Here is a 15,743-nt window from a genome sequence, read left to right as displayed (position 1 = left end):
CACAAGGAGCACACGGATGTCGGACATACCAGGCTGCCAATGAGGATGGATAAGTAATTTTACTATTATTAGTGCATTATTCAATGATCCACTTTCTAATGGCTAAACCATGGGACAAAAACAAACAAATAACACACCACAGAAGTCCCCAACATCCTGGCAACAAGCCCTTAGGCATTCCAGCTTGTGCCAAGAATTAAATCTAGGGGGAAGATGATTACATATAAACTGAATCACAGTGTTTGTTTACAACAACTTCCGGGTAGAAACCCCAGCGTTATGCAAATACAATGAACAGCACTGAGCTAACATTGCCTCAGTTGGTAGGTTTTTAGCCACCGAAAAAAAGGCCCACCTAAAAAAAAAAAAAAAAAAAAAAATCAGCTAAAAATTACGACAGAAACAAACAAATTTGCCGATTTCACAAATCCCTGCAACTGAAAAAAATCGGCAGTGGTCTACCTGGAAGTGTGACATCGTGGTGATTCAGTCGATGCTGCATATAGAAACAATGGACAACTACAGATGAAAAGTATGTGTGTGTGTGTGTGTGTGTGTGTGTGTGTACATCAAACCCACCCTCCTCTTCAGGCGATCCCTCTCCCTCAGCGTCAGCGTGTCGGCCTTGGCAATGACTGGGACTATGTTGACTTTGCTGTGGATGGCTTTCATGAATTCCACATCCAGAGGCTTCAGACTAGCAAAGAAAAAGATTATAAAAAAGAACAATAAGCACACAGTGGAAAACAGAGAAGAGCAAACAAAGAGGAGTGGACAGCTCAGAAATCAAAGGTGACACCCAAATAAGGCAATATAATGACTATTGGTGTCTGTACAAGGGTTTGTTTGTTTGTTTACCCGTGTCCAAATGGAGATATGAAATAGAAGCAGCAGTGAACCCTGTTGTCCACTATGTGTCTTCGGTTAAGCCCACTCTCATCATGGAGGTATCTCTCAAACTGATTGTCAATGTACTGGATGATGGTCTTGAAGCTGACATCAGAGGAAAACAGGCATAGAAACAGACACAAGTCTCCTTAATCACACCAAATAACCATGTAAACACTATTTGAACATCAAAACTGCAAAAGGCATTCAACACATCATTTTGAAGAATTATGTTTATGACTGATTAGCTGTGTGCATTCCATGATCTTCTAGGCAATTTTTTGCAGCAAAAACACCACTTAAATATGTTAAAACCCTACAACAGCACCCGACTTAACTGATCTCTGTCCAGTTAAAGAGTCTATAATGCACTGTGTGTGCATTTCTGAATCACAAAAGCCAAAGCTTGACTTATTTACTTTTAAGCATTAATTGTGTAATTATTAAGAAGGTAATAACAGACACATCCTGCACAGAGAACGCAAAGGGAAAATTCTTCTGTCATTTCATCTTTGCAGTTGTATCTTCTGCAATGAGAGTATGTGGGACAAGGAGTGTGGAGATACAGTTATACCAGGACAATCAACAGGAAACAGATCATGGACAGGGGCTACATTGACACCACTGCCACACAGGCAAGCAAACAAACACACACACACACACACACACACACACACACACACACACACACACACACAATTACACAGTTGAAGGACATGTACACATTGGGAATGCAGAGGGAGGAGAGGTAGGAAATAGGGAGTTTGAGATGAAACTTGAGAAAGGGAGTTGTGAGGACAGGAGGAAAGGATAAGAGAGCATGCTGGACAGGAAACATGTCCCAAGTTGTTATCACTCTCTACTCCTCCAGGACACATAACCACACCAGTCTTGGCTGTTGATGGCATCGCCGTATCCAGGGGTGTCGACCACGGTGAGACGCAGCTTTACTCCTCTCTCCTCGATCTCCACAGTCGAAGCCTCAATCTGCACAGTCCTCTCAATTTTCTCTGTGGAGCGGAAGTACAAGAATAATTCATGGGTGGTATAAAAGAGGAGACACCACAGTACCCAAGAGGAACATTAATAACAAAAAATCCTGCCCGAGCTAAGTGCTTATGCAAAGCGCTGAGCTGCAACAACCACAGGCTTCAAGAAGGTGGATGTACCTTAAAAAATGTAATTATGGGTTTTGTCATTTAAAAGAGCTACACTTTTTGTTATCCGCACAAACAGACCAGGGAGGGTCTGGATAATTGTTTTCAAGCCAGAACAAGTCCTAATCTAAGTCAAGTCATAAGAAAGGGAAGGAAGGGTCATATTTTGAGACTAAGGCATTCCCAACATTCCTCTTGAAATAATGCACTGCTGGAGACATTGCAGCAGACATTGCTCTATTATTACAGTGTGCATATTTGTGTATGTGTGTGTGTGTGTGTGTGTGTGTGTCCTGGGGAGTATACCTGCAGCACCAGGGATGTAGCGTTCAGGGTAGAGATCAGTGAGAAACAGGCTGTTTATAAGTGTGGATTTGCCTAAGCCAGACTCCCCTGAAAAACAAAGATGAATGGGAAAATAAATTTCTATTCTCTGAAGAAATAATATAGTCTACATAAAAATATAAAAGGGATCACTCACCTACAACCATTAGGGTAAATTCAAACCCCTTTTTCACTGACTTCCGGTGCACTTGGTTTGGGAGGTTGGCGAACCCTACATAACCTGCTGCATCTGGGAACTGCAGAGCACAAAAAGACACAAAATGAGGGTCAGAAACAGCAAATAATGGGACAATAATTATGTATTTTTAGTGTTACGTGATTTCCTATGTTTTACTACACATTCCTTTCACTCTCTGACATTTTTTCATCATTTTATGAGGTGTGTAAAGGTGCAAGTGAGTATATGAGAGTGAGATTGATGATGATGCATATCATTGAGAAATTCCACTGGGCAATAAAGCCTACCCATGAAACACTTAAACATTTATACAGGATATCCTCTCTGGATGCCTGTGCAAGCATGTGTGCATGAGATTACAAGTACCATGAGTCTTAATCACCACTGCCTTCTTAGGAACCCCTCCTAAATACTCTGATGATTTGTCATAGTTCAGTTTATAAACTGTAATCTGGTGAAATTTCTGCCTATGACTCACCTTCCCTTTCTCTCCAGACTGAGACATCGCTGCAGTTTACTGGATGCCTGATGAGCCTGTTGGTGGAAAAAAATAACAGATATGAATGTGATCTGATCACCTTAAAAACAGTTCAGAGTAACAACCCCCCCCCCCCAAACAGACGTTATTGATTTAAATCTTTCTCATGAATTTAGTCAAGATTTTCCTCTCAAGAAAAAAAAAGAAACGTAAAATGTAATTCTTACGATAGTATTTCATTACGTAACGATTATATAGCATGTCAGAGGAAACCGCAAGCTACCATAAGGTCAAGCTATGGTTGCAACTTTTTTTTCACAGAGAATGATGTGCAAAGTTATTAATAATGCTAATTCTTTTGTGCAACCAACCAATGTTGCTTTCAAACACACACACACATAAAGCGGGATAAGCTTTTCTTCCTCTGTTTAGTCTGTTTGATTCTTAAATTGGTTGCTGTGGCCCACACACTCTCCTGGAAGCATAATTTACAGTGTTAGCTACACAAATGTTTTCGCAGTCAGTCTGACAATTGTTTGCAGCATTTCTTAGCCAAAACTTCTTTTTTTAAAGCTACCATAGGGATTTAGTTTGAATCTGTTGCTGAAAACTGTAAGATTGCTATGGCAAATCTCTTGGTATAAATCGTTGTGTTGCCCACCTTAACCTAGACCCTATTTTCCCATATTTTGTGTTTAAGTGACTACTGGAAATAATAATATTGTATATTGCTCCTGTATTGGGTGAGAGTGCTGCAGCAGGCAGTGGCAAAAATAGGCTGCAATGTAACCACTCGGAGCATTTGTGCACCGTTCTTGTTTTTGCCACTAAGAGACTCAGATTATTATTTTGAGTGTTAAATGACATTAGGGAAAGACTCCTTCCAAAAGTCAGACCTTTTTGTTGCAATATGATCACTTTTGATATCCAGAAACAGCCCGAAATCACTATCAGGAAACCTAAAAGACTCCATTTAAATGTACACAGCATAATTTATATAGCCAGTATATTTTCACATCTAAGTGGGTGAATTAAGGGTTATTCTCAACCAAACCAGTGTTAGTGATTGCTAAAATAGTAAAAAGACAAGCCAAGATGTTTTTGTGAGTTTTATGTTGTTCATGTCGACACTGAATGAGGTGTGTTTTACGGTAATAAAATTACAGTTAATTCAAATGGAGTGTAATGGGTTTGGCAATAGCAATTTCTGTGCTGCTTCTGGTTAAACAAAAAGGATCCTACACATTAACAAAAAGGGTCTATCTCTGTAGGGATCCTTTCCATAATGTTGTCAGATGCTAAGAATAACAATTTGAGCCTGTAAGTGGCACAAAAAAAAAAAAAAAAAAAAAAATCACTTCTAGTTGACAGAACTGACCACACAATTTAAACACTACATTGCAGCCTGTTTTGTTCAATAATAGACCAGTTTTATAAATGTTGTTTCCATTAGTTAGTTAGACATAAAAACATTAAAAAATAGGGGCCAGGTTGAAAAATACAGACGTTACCCTTTAAATTAGACTTTACAAGGCATCTATAGTCATTATATAGCAATCAGAGTATGAAAGTGCTCCAGGAATGAGTCCTAAAACCGGGAAACATTTTTGCACTCCTGGTTCCCTTATCTTAAAGTTAATGGGTTTTGGTTAGATGCCTGAAATAAGGTCTGTGGTTAAAACAAGCTTAAGAGACTTTCATTTTTTCATCTACAACATAAGATACGTCAATAAATACCCAACACGTGGGATTTGAAGCTTTTATGTGTCTTAAAAAAGGCAGTTGCTACCAAGTGGCTAAATGAGACTACAGAACATCATCATGTTGATCTGGCTTTACAGCTTCGTTGTGGTGGTGATGTTAAAGTCACGTGACCATTGTGTAGTTAGTTTATAGCCTAATGTTAGCTTTTTACTTCTGGTGATTGCATTTACGCTTCAAAAATCATAACAGTGGTGTTCATTTGTGAAGATTATCCTGCTCAACAAAACATTTAACTACCATAAAGGTTTGTTTTTCATGGTTTGTCTTTTTGACAAGGAAAACAGAGCAACGCTAACATACTACAGAAAAACAGCGTCCCTAGAGCACTCTATAAGAACAGGCACTGAAGACCTTATCTTTATATCACAAACCATCATCATCAGTATTATCTTCAAGTGGCTAATTTTTCTCAAGCAGAAATCACAAAACACAACTCTGCACATTGAGTCTACACTGACACGTTCAATCAGGCTGACGGTTACACTGTTCTTTTACACTATCACATGGAAGGAGCAGAGATTAAGAGCTCTGGGCAACAAGTGTGTTCCCAGACTCCCATTAAACTGTCTTATATACCGGTTGCTCCTGCCCCATTCTATGACCCTGAGCAGACGACAGAGCAACAATCTCGCTTGATAAATTAGCTACATAATGACTGAGCAGGAAGAACAGGCTCCATTTTATCACCAACACACTGGCCCTTGACAGGTGGAGTGTGATAAGCATAAGAAAGAGGCAGGCTGCCGTGCGCTGCCAAACGGAGATGCACTCAGGTTATGTAATTGTAGTTGGAGGGGAGGGTAAATAGGTGGCATGGGAACCTGGGTTGACCTTTCTCCATTGGCATGCGACAAACACACAGCTGCGGACACTTGGGTAACCATTTCACACTGTTAAATCTATTAGATGGTAGTCAGGGGGCCCTCTGTATCTACATGAAACTGGGCAGAGATCTCTCATACTGACAGGGTGGTTTCATCGGGCCTGCAGGGAGAACAATAGCTGTTTATCCTTTTGGTTCCTGAAGCCTTTCCTATACAGGGCAGCTCAGCTATGGGGAGGAGGGAGAACACGTGCCTCACCCCTGATCACACTCAGGTCCAACTACATGTCAGGACAGAAAGGGGAGACACCGATAGTATAGGGTGGAGGGGTGCCAGGTTGGGCCATAGAGGTCAAAAGGTTAACCTAGTCAAGACAAAGGACAGGCTATGGAAATTAAAAACCAGAACAGGGGGGAAAAAGCACTTGCATTAAGAATGAGCACCGAACATAAATGTTAAGGAAACCGTTAAATAGTATTTAAGCGATTAGCTGATTAACTTATAATTTTCATTTTTAAAGCAAAGATTTTCTGGTTTCTTAAGCAAACAAATTGCATTCACAAAAAAAATATTAATTATCTTGTAATTATGACTTACTTTCTCATAATTACAAGAAAAGATCTCACAATTATGAAATCAGGATCTTGTAATTAAAAGATCAGGATCTTGTTTATTATTAGTGGCTATAATGAATTATCACATTTTAGCTGTGTTTTATTTCCTTGTTGTTACGAGACAATATGAAATACTAATGTTACTTAATGTGGATTTCATTAATATTAGTGTGTCAACAATGCGCTGGCATCTCAAAACGTTGGGCGGAAAGCCCACTCTCACCTTCTGGAAGTTGGCCTCTTCCTGCAGGAGTAGTTAAACCCTTACATTATGTTTCATGGTTACAAATTCATGCATATCTAATTTTTTTTCACCAGATCTTTTCTTGTAATTGGGAGATCTTTTTATGTAATTACAAGATAAGGTGTCTAGTTTTGTTTGTGAATGTAATGTGCTTCTGTAGGTTCTAGCTTTTGAAATGTTAGGCTAATATTTGCTGGATTTCCTAGTCTTCTGCGACAATAAAATGAGTATCATAATTGTTCGTGTTATTTAAGTTAAATAAATTCATCCTGTGGGGAACGCGAATGTGTGTAACAATGGCAGTCGTCCATATAAAAGTCTCGTTGTTGAAACATTTCTCTTAAAACCCCAAATATCAACCTAATGGTGTCACTGGAATAAAACTCAAGAGATCACCAAAGACATTAAGATATATCCTCTGGGGAACCTGAATCTCAGTACAAAATATGTGCCAGTCCACTTAGTAGGTGTTAAGATACGTGACAGGATAAAGCTTTGATCTGCTGATGGCGTGAGAGGAAAAGTCACGAGATTACCAAAGTCATTAAGATTCATCTTTTGGCAGCGTGGATATCTGTATCAAATTACATATCAATCTATCCTACTATGTTCATTAAAAATACAAAATGGTCAACCTCGTGGCACCAACGAACAAGTCAGGCTTGGAGCAAAGTGATGGACTGACCCTCCCTAGAGCTACAACACCTTCATGGCTTAATCATTAGTTTCAGCCATAGAAACACAACAATGATGATAATAAATGTGCTTTCTTTGTTAATGAATATCTAATTTAATGTAGCAGCCCACACAGGCGTCTCTACGTGTATCACACACACACACACACACACACACACACACACACACACACACACACACACACACAACCAAGTGTTATTCATCGACAGGCTCTGTGGGAACCAGCATTAGTCCGGCAGCAGATTAATTAAACCGTTCTAATATCGCAGTTGTAATATCACAAAGACAACGCTACAGGACAGACAGGCAGGAGGCACACTTCAATAATACTCTCTTAATAATGGCCATTTAATCGGTTGGGCTGCTGAGCTGCTTACAAGCACATACACACAGCTATTAACGTGCCAGACGTGAGAGAGATTAAACAGTTTGGGCCAAAACGGAAAAATGCCACCTTAGAAGAGCCAAAGTTCTTGGCATGTAATGCATTTACAGTTGATTTATTGGTTGGAGTGAAGCCATGAAGGGCCAGCAGTGCTGGTAGAACTATTCACCTTCCTGACAGGCAGTGTCAAGGGACCGCACACCCGCTCTCCTTGGATTTAAGTCTTTCTCCTCTTATTTGAGACACTGAAACAATAATTTCACACCGTGGAGATTTAGTGAACTCAGTGGCACAACAACAAAAATGGTAATTTACTGGCAACTGATCACAGCAACAGGGACCCCAGAGCTACTGAGCAAAATAAAGTGATGTTTGGCACATGTTAAGACACACACAACACACATAAACAGGGGCGGGGGTGAGGGGGGGGGGCTTGGCTGTAATTAAGTATGGTGGGCAACAGTAATACAGATATGATACTGGTTTTAAGCTGTGGTTTTAGAAACATGTTATACTATGAGCCCAGAGAGAGGACAAAAAAGCCACAATAAGCGGAATGAAAAAGCCTTTCAACTATGAGGAAACCAGCAGGCCTGTTCATAACATACACACAGAGTTTAAAGCACAGGATGGACCTTTTATTATGATGGGGACAGGAGAGGAAATGACTTAACACAAGTGGGAGTCATACAGCTACAAAATGTTATCCTAACACTGTGCTACTTACACAGCTGCTCAACAGTACAATGATGTTTGAATGGGAAAAAACAACCTGAACATTGATGATTAATTGTGAAACTTAAAATGTGAAGATTAATTGTGAAACTTAAAATTGTGAAAATTAAAAATTCCAATTTGTTATTTCCATGGCATTGGAAAGTTCAATCAGTATTTGTGAACATGAGATTACTCTCTGTCAGAAAGCCAGAAACCAGAGAAGCAAGTCTCCAAGTTGGGATGTCACCAAGTATGAAGTCTGGAGCTGCTCCACAGACAATGAATGGGAGCCTGATTTTGGGACCCTCAGATCATTCCCCTGGGTGCTCTCACAGCCTGTTTGCACCTGGTATTTAAATACATTTCGGTGATCTGCACACAAGTGGACAGCCGAGACACATCGCCATATCATTAATCTCCAGCTGACCATTTGTGTTCAGATTTCCTTACTGCCTACGTCACTTACACTAGAAGGGCAAAGGGCCTCACGCACAGTTATTACGTCTGCAGCCTTGCTATGTTTGCTAGTCATGTTAGCAGTTGTCGGTACAGCTGGAGATATCACTGTCAGCACAATCCAACACGTCTCCTCCCACAGGGCAAAACGATGCAGTCATGCAACACTTCATTCAACTTGTCATAAAACAGGCAAGTTATAGAGCACCGTCACCAAAACAACCACCACGTCCTGCACTCATGGCGTATTTTCCTGTTACATGCTTGTCGGGGAACGGATCAGGACGCATTAGCATTTACATTAGAACAGATATGTGGTCAAATGCATCCTCAGCATGGGGTTTGAGTGACGGGATCATTATGTGTCTTGGAGGTCGTTTACACTTTTATTTAGCGCTTTCCGCATGTTAATACCAAGTATAAACAGGCTCTCAGTGTCATCTATAAAACCTTTCATAATTCATTGTCTACAGTATGGAACAGCTCCAAACTTAACATGAGATGACATCACAAATTTGAGTTTTAGTGCTTCAGTTTTTGGATTTGGGAGAGTTGGTCATGTTTACTAATATTTTTGAAGTGTTTTAGACCATAGGAATAACATGTATGAATTTTTAAAATGGGTGTCGTTTCCCTTAAAAGGTCCAGGTCATATAATCTTTTTAATTACCATGCCATTGTATCTGTGTAATATTGTTTGGTAAATGGGCATTTGAATGTAAGAATATTACAAATTAGCTAATGAATAAATGACATATTTAGAAGCAAGTCTCAAATTGCAACAAAATTCCTAAATGATTATGATTTATATTAACTTCTCGTACATTATCCAGAAAAAGCCATCAATCAATAGAGGATTAAACGCCAACAATTCATAGTTTGTATTTATATAAGACTGCTCATCATGGTAACATTAATATTCTTGGTTTTTGGGCTGTTGGTCACACAAAAACAATGTACTTTAAGATGTCACCTTTGTGCTCAGGTAAATTTCTATGGACATTTCTGTGTTAATGTATCACACGAAACAACTGATCTAAAAAATAACTGCAATAACAGGGTTGGGCAATAAAGCAATAATTTGAGTCAGAAATTTGTCCACAGGAAGAGACTTTGCCATACAATTAAAACCTTGGTAGAAATTCCTTTAATATCTCTTAACAAACACTGAGCAAAATAAGATGGACTGCTTTACAGCAATTTTGCATTTACAGATTTTTTCAATCAATGCGATGATGTACCTTGATCTATCTTTTAAATTTGTTGTATTCACAGACACTCCTGTGTCCAGTTATTTTATCTAGAAATGGTTTGTCAGTTGAATTTCCAGGAAAAAAGAACAATTTCCCAACATATTTTGTCATGACAGATTATTAAATTACGAAGGAGCCCTAAACTGAGGTCATCACAGCCTCATTACACCTACATTTGGTGACACACTGGGTGTGAAAATAAAATATAAGTCAATTTGACTAAGATATAACAATGTTATCACAATAAATATGGTGCTTATAGAGATCAAAGTTAATTTGTTCACCTAGCTTTTCGCACACAGTCTGTGAACAAAGGTATCTTGCTGTGAAACACCATCATTCAAACCGCTGACACAATAGCCCAGGTCCACTTGGGTCTGTCAGTGCGAATCAAGTTTTGTTTTTCCATTCACACCACAGTGCAAGATGGGAGGAAACATCCCCTTGTAGTTTATAGTGTCAGACAGATGCTTTCCCTGACGCTCCTGTGTGCCGGCCAATGTTTGTGAGAGAAGGTCTCAGGAAGGGGAAAGGTCAGGGAGCGGTGAAGGTGCTGGATCAGAGGCCTGATTCGTCTCTCAGTACTAAGAGATGCCCCACTGATAGCACACTGATCTGTGGCCAGCTGGGTAAAAAGCTATGTTGTTTCTGAAGTAAAAAGCAGCTGCCAGCCTGAGATTACAGCTCACACAGTCTGCCATCATGCCCATAGTGTTCACCACTCAGCAAGAAAGGAAGTGAAATATGCATGTTTTCACTGGGCCAAACACACAAGCAAAGATGGATGATAATTCTTCAATAGTGGCCCTCCGCCACATCTTAGACAGACACATAATGAGACTGTGTTATTGTTTCCCACTGTTATTGTGAAGTTGTCTAAACATTTAATTTATTTAGCGAAAATGCGCCTCTACAATCAAAGGTCAAGAATTAATCGGATGTTAGAGAGGGATTTCAGAGTTCAGGAATGTTATACAAGACGTATTTACGGGAAATTTGTGGAAGTCAATGCTGTGAATGGCACGTCAGATGCAGATTTTATATGGTGCTGATTTCGGATAATGTAAGCCAACTGAAGTGTAGAGTTTTCCTGCAGTTATCAAGAATGAATTGGGACAATGGGACAATAAATGAGTTCAAAAGCACTAAAAAAAGCACTGGGCTCGCATTGTTGTTCTGAAAATCTGAAGAGGAGGAAATATTTACTTGGACATTTGTATCAACTAATTGGGGAGAATATAAATCAATGCTTCAGTCAGTGGATAGTGGAGATTGAAACGTGTGTGAAGGCCTCTTTAACAGTTGATGTCCACCACACCCAGTCTGACAGACACTGACTGAGTTTACCAAACATCAACTGACACAACGACATTATAGTTTGTATATACGCAGTTATATACCTTTGCCTCTTCAAAACTCGTTTAATGAACCGAATATAAGGGTAAAGCAGCTCTGAAACTTTGTTAACGTTACATGCCAAACTTTAGCAAGCAACAGTTGTTACCGCGGATGGTGTCATGTTGCCAGCAAGGCTTCAACTAACTCTCCGCCGTCTTCTTCCCCCTGCTCCGTCTCATTCAAAAAGTTTACAAAAAACAAAAAAAGGACAACAAACCATTGAGCAGCTTCTTACCTGCGCGTAATTGGTAATTATTATTAATCAACAGGAGCTTCTTGCCTCTTGCCGCTGTCCCAGCCCAGGAAGGGAAACCCGGAAACCGTCCTCTTGAGTCCGCCCTCGTCCCTGAAGCTTTTCATGAGCAACGGCTGTCCTTCTGCGCCACTGACGCCATTACGGATCAACTGTAGGGACAGCTGACCTGTGAGACGTAATTTCTTTTTAGATCCAACATGGCTGCCAAAGTATTACAGTTTCTTTAACGATTCGCTCAGTAACGGCTTTCTCTCCCTGTTGCCTCATAATATCATGGAAAATGTTTAATGTAAGCTTACTGTTTAACTATTTCATAAACTATAACTTGTCATTTTAAACAAACTCCAGCTGCCACAACTCCACATTTTATTGATTATAGGCCAAATTCTAAATACACTAAAAAATTATGATAAAAATGTGTTCATTAACCATTTAAATAGGCACTTTTTGGGCCCTGATATTTACATATTTCCATTTTACACCCTTTTATTCTGCTGTACGACTTTCAGAGGATAATGTTTATTCTACTACATTTATTTAACAGTCTCTCATTACTTAATAAATTAAGATTTTGTTTACAAAGCACAGCCTATAGCCTAATGAGTTTTTAAAATGTTTTTTTTTAATAGAATGTAGGTGGGTATAAAGCCACAAAATAGTTTATAAAGCATTTTAAATAAATTATAATTAGAATGTAAAAATTTAATAACTATTTTAATGCAAGATTTTTTTTACTTTAAGCAAAGTACTTTTACATCGTGATAGTGTCTATGAATAAAAACTTCTTCCAGTCCCAAATATATCACATAAAAAGCATGTCCTGGAGTAAACTTAAAGGCTGTGTGAACTTTATCTAAAATAAATAAATAAATAGGCCTCTATTAAAAAAAACATAAAGGGCACTTGACAGGATGTAAATTTGAACAAATGTATTGTATGCCTTACAAATAAGGGAACTGACAAGCCATTGGCCCACATTTCATAAATTATTCTTTACTGTGGGTGGTGCATAACCTTCCACCCAATCCAAAGAATAGAAACATAAAAACAAACAAACAAACAAACAAAAAACCACAGGCTACATAAGAACATGTTAGAAATAGGATACATTTTAAATAATACACAATGATAATAGCCTACTAATAATAATATCAACACACTTCTACTACTACTACTACTAATAGTCTAATAATGATAATAATAATTATGACAATATTAATAATAATAATAACGATAATAATAATCAGATCGACAGCAATTATCAATCCATAAGTTGAAATCAACATAAAAGTCAAAAGCAGTCTGACTGACAACGATTATTTTGGATAATCTAAAAGATTTCCTGAATTTACTGCGTGATGATAAATTGTTCCAATCAAAGTGCGCTTCAAAACGTTTTACATATTTCAATAGAAACGGGAAAGGAAAGAGAAAGGCAGAGGATCGTGATGACTTATTAAATACCATGGAGTAATGCTGTAAGTACTACTTCAAATTAAAGTGAATGTGTTTATAACTATTCTACACTAAATCTGTTATTTTCCTTCTTCTTTTCTGGCATTATAAGACAGCCAATTAGGAGCCTCGCGCATTCAGAATGGGTGTGAAATGGCCATTTTAGGCTACATGTAAACCGCAGACAAGTGGCATAAGCCTCCGTGTCTGAAAAATCAATAACAAGTTCAGTGATTCACCCAACCACTGCATTTCAGCTGCTCCATACCCTTAAAACCACCCCCCCGTGCGCCTTCACCCCCTCTGCTGCCCCCTCTATTCATTGTAAATAACTGTTCAAACGCACAATGCGCTCTGGACCGCTTTATTCAGCCTCACAACTTCCCTGCGTTTTCATTGGTCCCCTGAGGATGCGGCAACGCCTGATTGGAGGAAAGTTTCTCCTCGAGTTTATACACCCACACCCCGCAGATATTCGTGGTCCGGTGCTATTGCGATTCCAGTTGTTTTCACATCCCCTCACTAACAAAGAGACTGAGAGCTGCTGTCTCTTACATCTTCGAGTAAATGCGTCGAGTGATGCGCAGCTAACGACTGACGCTCCTGTACTTTGAGGCGACATCGAAGAGATAAAGAGCTGAAATACACCTTGCACTCAAGAGGAGAAATTAGGGGAGAGTTCTGAAAACTTTCAGACAGACTTGATTGAACCTAAAAAGCGAAAATGGTGTCGGCCGGACTGGAGATAATGGGACTATCGCTGTGCGTAATTGGCTCGCTCCTGGTGATGGTTTCGTGCGGGCTGCCCATGTGGAAGGTGACGGCTTTCATCGAAGCCAACATCGTGGTGGCTCAGACAATCTGGGACGGCTTGTGGATGTCGTGTGTGGTGCAGAGTACGGGCCAGATGCAGTGCAAGGTGCACGACTCCGTCCTCGCCCTCACCCACGACCTGCAGGCGGCCAGAGCCCTCACCATCATCTCCTCTGTGATGGGCGTGCTGGGGCTCATGGTTGTGATCGCCGGGGCGCAGTGCACCAACTGTATCCGCGCTGAGTACGTCAAAGCCCGGGTGGTGAACGCCGGAGGAGTCATCTACATCATCAGTGGTCTGTTCGTGCTGGTGCCTCTCTGCTGGATGGCCAACAGCATCATATCGGACTTTTACAACCCGCAGGTGCCCCCATCCAAGAAGAGGGAGATCGGCGCTGCGCTCTACATCGGCTGGGCTGCCTCAGCGCTGCTGCTGATCGGAGGAGCGCTGCTGTGTTGCTCCTGTCCCTCCAGCGGGAACTCTGGATACTCGGTAAAATACGCACCGACAAAGAGAGCCACGCCGAACGGGGACTATGACAAGAGGAATTATGTGTAGCTTTCTGGCTCATAGCAGGCGGTGCGTAAAATTGACCCGCAGCTTTTGAAAAACTGTTTTTGACGGACTTTATATTTGCACCTGCAGTTTTGTTTTTTTAATCTGAACTTTGAAAATCAATGGAAGCACATTTGCTGTTTTTACACTGACCATTCACTATGCTCGGACCACAAATTCACAAATCCTTTTTGTATGTACAGGAGATAAAGAAAGACTATTAACTACAAAGCTCACGACAAAAAGGAGTATCTTTGTTAGGTACCTGCTTTTGTAAGTCTTCGAAATTATTAGTACTTTGACTTGTTTACCGCTGTAACCGAAAGTTTTTCTTTTCTAGAGGAACTCTTGCCATCAAATATATACAGTTTTTATATTTGCCTTGATGTGCTTTATCAGCACAAACTTGTACAGTAATTGAGAATGATTGCACTCCCACACATTCAAAGACCCATTTCCTTTAGTGGAACTACGCCGGCATGTTTGAGGACTCCAACAATGTCCAGTAAAGACCGAATAAAAAAAAGTGCACACATGTTAAAGCCTCAATAAATCTCGGGCAGGCTTTTGTGTAGTTCACGAGTTGACTGCGGCGACTTTGAAGTCTGAGTCTAATTTTGGACCTGTAGATTCCGGAGAGCCTGGGGTCTGTATGTCACCACATGAAATGTTTATGTTACAGTCCGTTATTCGGTTGGGCTGAGCACCTGCAACGTTTTTGCATCATTGTCACTGCAGGAAGTCTTTTCTTTTCCAAACATTAGGAATAAACTTTGTTTTCTGTTGTTTTGTTGATGTAATGATTCATTATTCGTGTATATGAAGATGCAATATTGTGTCATTTTATTAAGATTAAACTGAATATATTGTCTGAAATCTTAACGTGTGTTCTTAAAACAACTGATGGTGTGCGGAGGCAGGAGAGCTCTCCACGGCTGTGCGTAAAATGCATGCCGTTCCCACTGTGAATCCATAAACCCCCACGGCGGGAGAAAGTATTTTGGTTAGCCATAGAAATCCAGATGACAATGCCCATTCAGCTAGAGTGGGGCTCTGCTGTTCAACTCACAATACTGCACAACCCCCACCCCCACCACCACTACCCCGCCTTTCAGACCACCCCGCCCCTCCTCGTCCTCAGTCAATGAAAGGCGTTCAAATTAGAGCTATGGAGAAGTTGCTGGAATCGTCTTCCCGCAAGTCACTCCATTCATCCGTCGTCACAGCCCCATCTCCCTCCACCAGGGCGGTGCGAAGATAGATGGG

At 40.2% G+C, this 15,743-nt stretch overlaps 2 protein-coding genes across 2 annotated transcripts in view; one reads left to right on the top strand and one right to left on the bottom strand.

The window, feature by feature from the left end:
* zgc:63587 (uncharacterized protein LOC393431 homolog) overlaps positions 1-11,762 on the bottom strand; it is a 35,994-nt gene extending 24,232 nt beyond the window's left edge. The window contains exons 1-7 of the mRNA XM_049578243.1: positions 11,633-11,762; positions 3,047-3,102; positions 2,527-2,626; positions 2,352-2,438; positions 1,775-1,898; positions 859-993; positions 580-697 (exon numbers count right to left, since the gene is read on the bottom strand). Coding sequence (XP_049434200.1) covers positions 580-697; positions 859-993; positions 1,775-1,898; positions 2,352-2,438; positions 2,527-2,626; positions 3,047-3,073 — 591 coding nt within the window. The 5' untranslated portion in view covers positions 3,074-3,102; positions 11,633-11,762. The remainder of the gene's footprint in view (positions 1-579; positions 698-858; positions 994-1,774; positions 1,899-2,351; positions 2,439-2,526; positions 2,627-3,046; positions 3,103-11,632) is intronic.
* A 1,823-nt stretch (positions 11,763-13,585) lies between these two features.
* On the top strand, positions 13,586-15,353 carry cldn5a (claudin 5a). Its single transcript, XM_049579191.1, has one exon. The coding sequence runs from the start codon at positions 13,833-13,835 to the stop codon at positions 14,478-14,480; it is 648 nt and encodes a 215-aa protein (XP_049435148.1). The 5' UTR covers positions 13,586-13,832; the 3' UTR covers positions 14,481-15,353.
* The last annotated feature ends 390 nt before the right edge of the window (positions 15,354-15,743 follow it).

Source organism: Epinephelus fuscoguttatus, linkage group LG6, assembly GCF_011397635.1.
Source record: "Epinephelus fuscoguttatus linkage group LG6, E.fuscoguttatus.final_Chr_v1".
NCBI classification, from domain to species: Eukaryota; Metazoa; Chordata; class Actinopteri; order Perciformes; family Serranidae; genus Epinephelus; species Epinephelus fuscoguttatus.
Note: the sequence above shows the minus strand (reverse complement) of the source record. Positions and strands in the feature narration are given on the sequence as shown.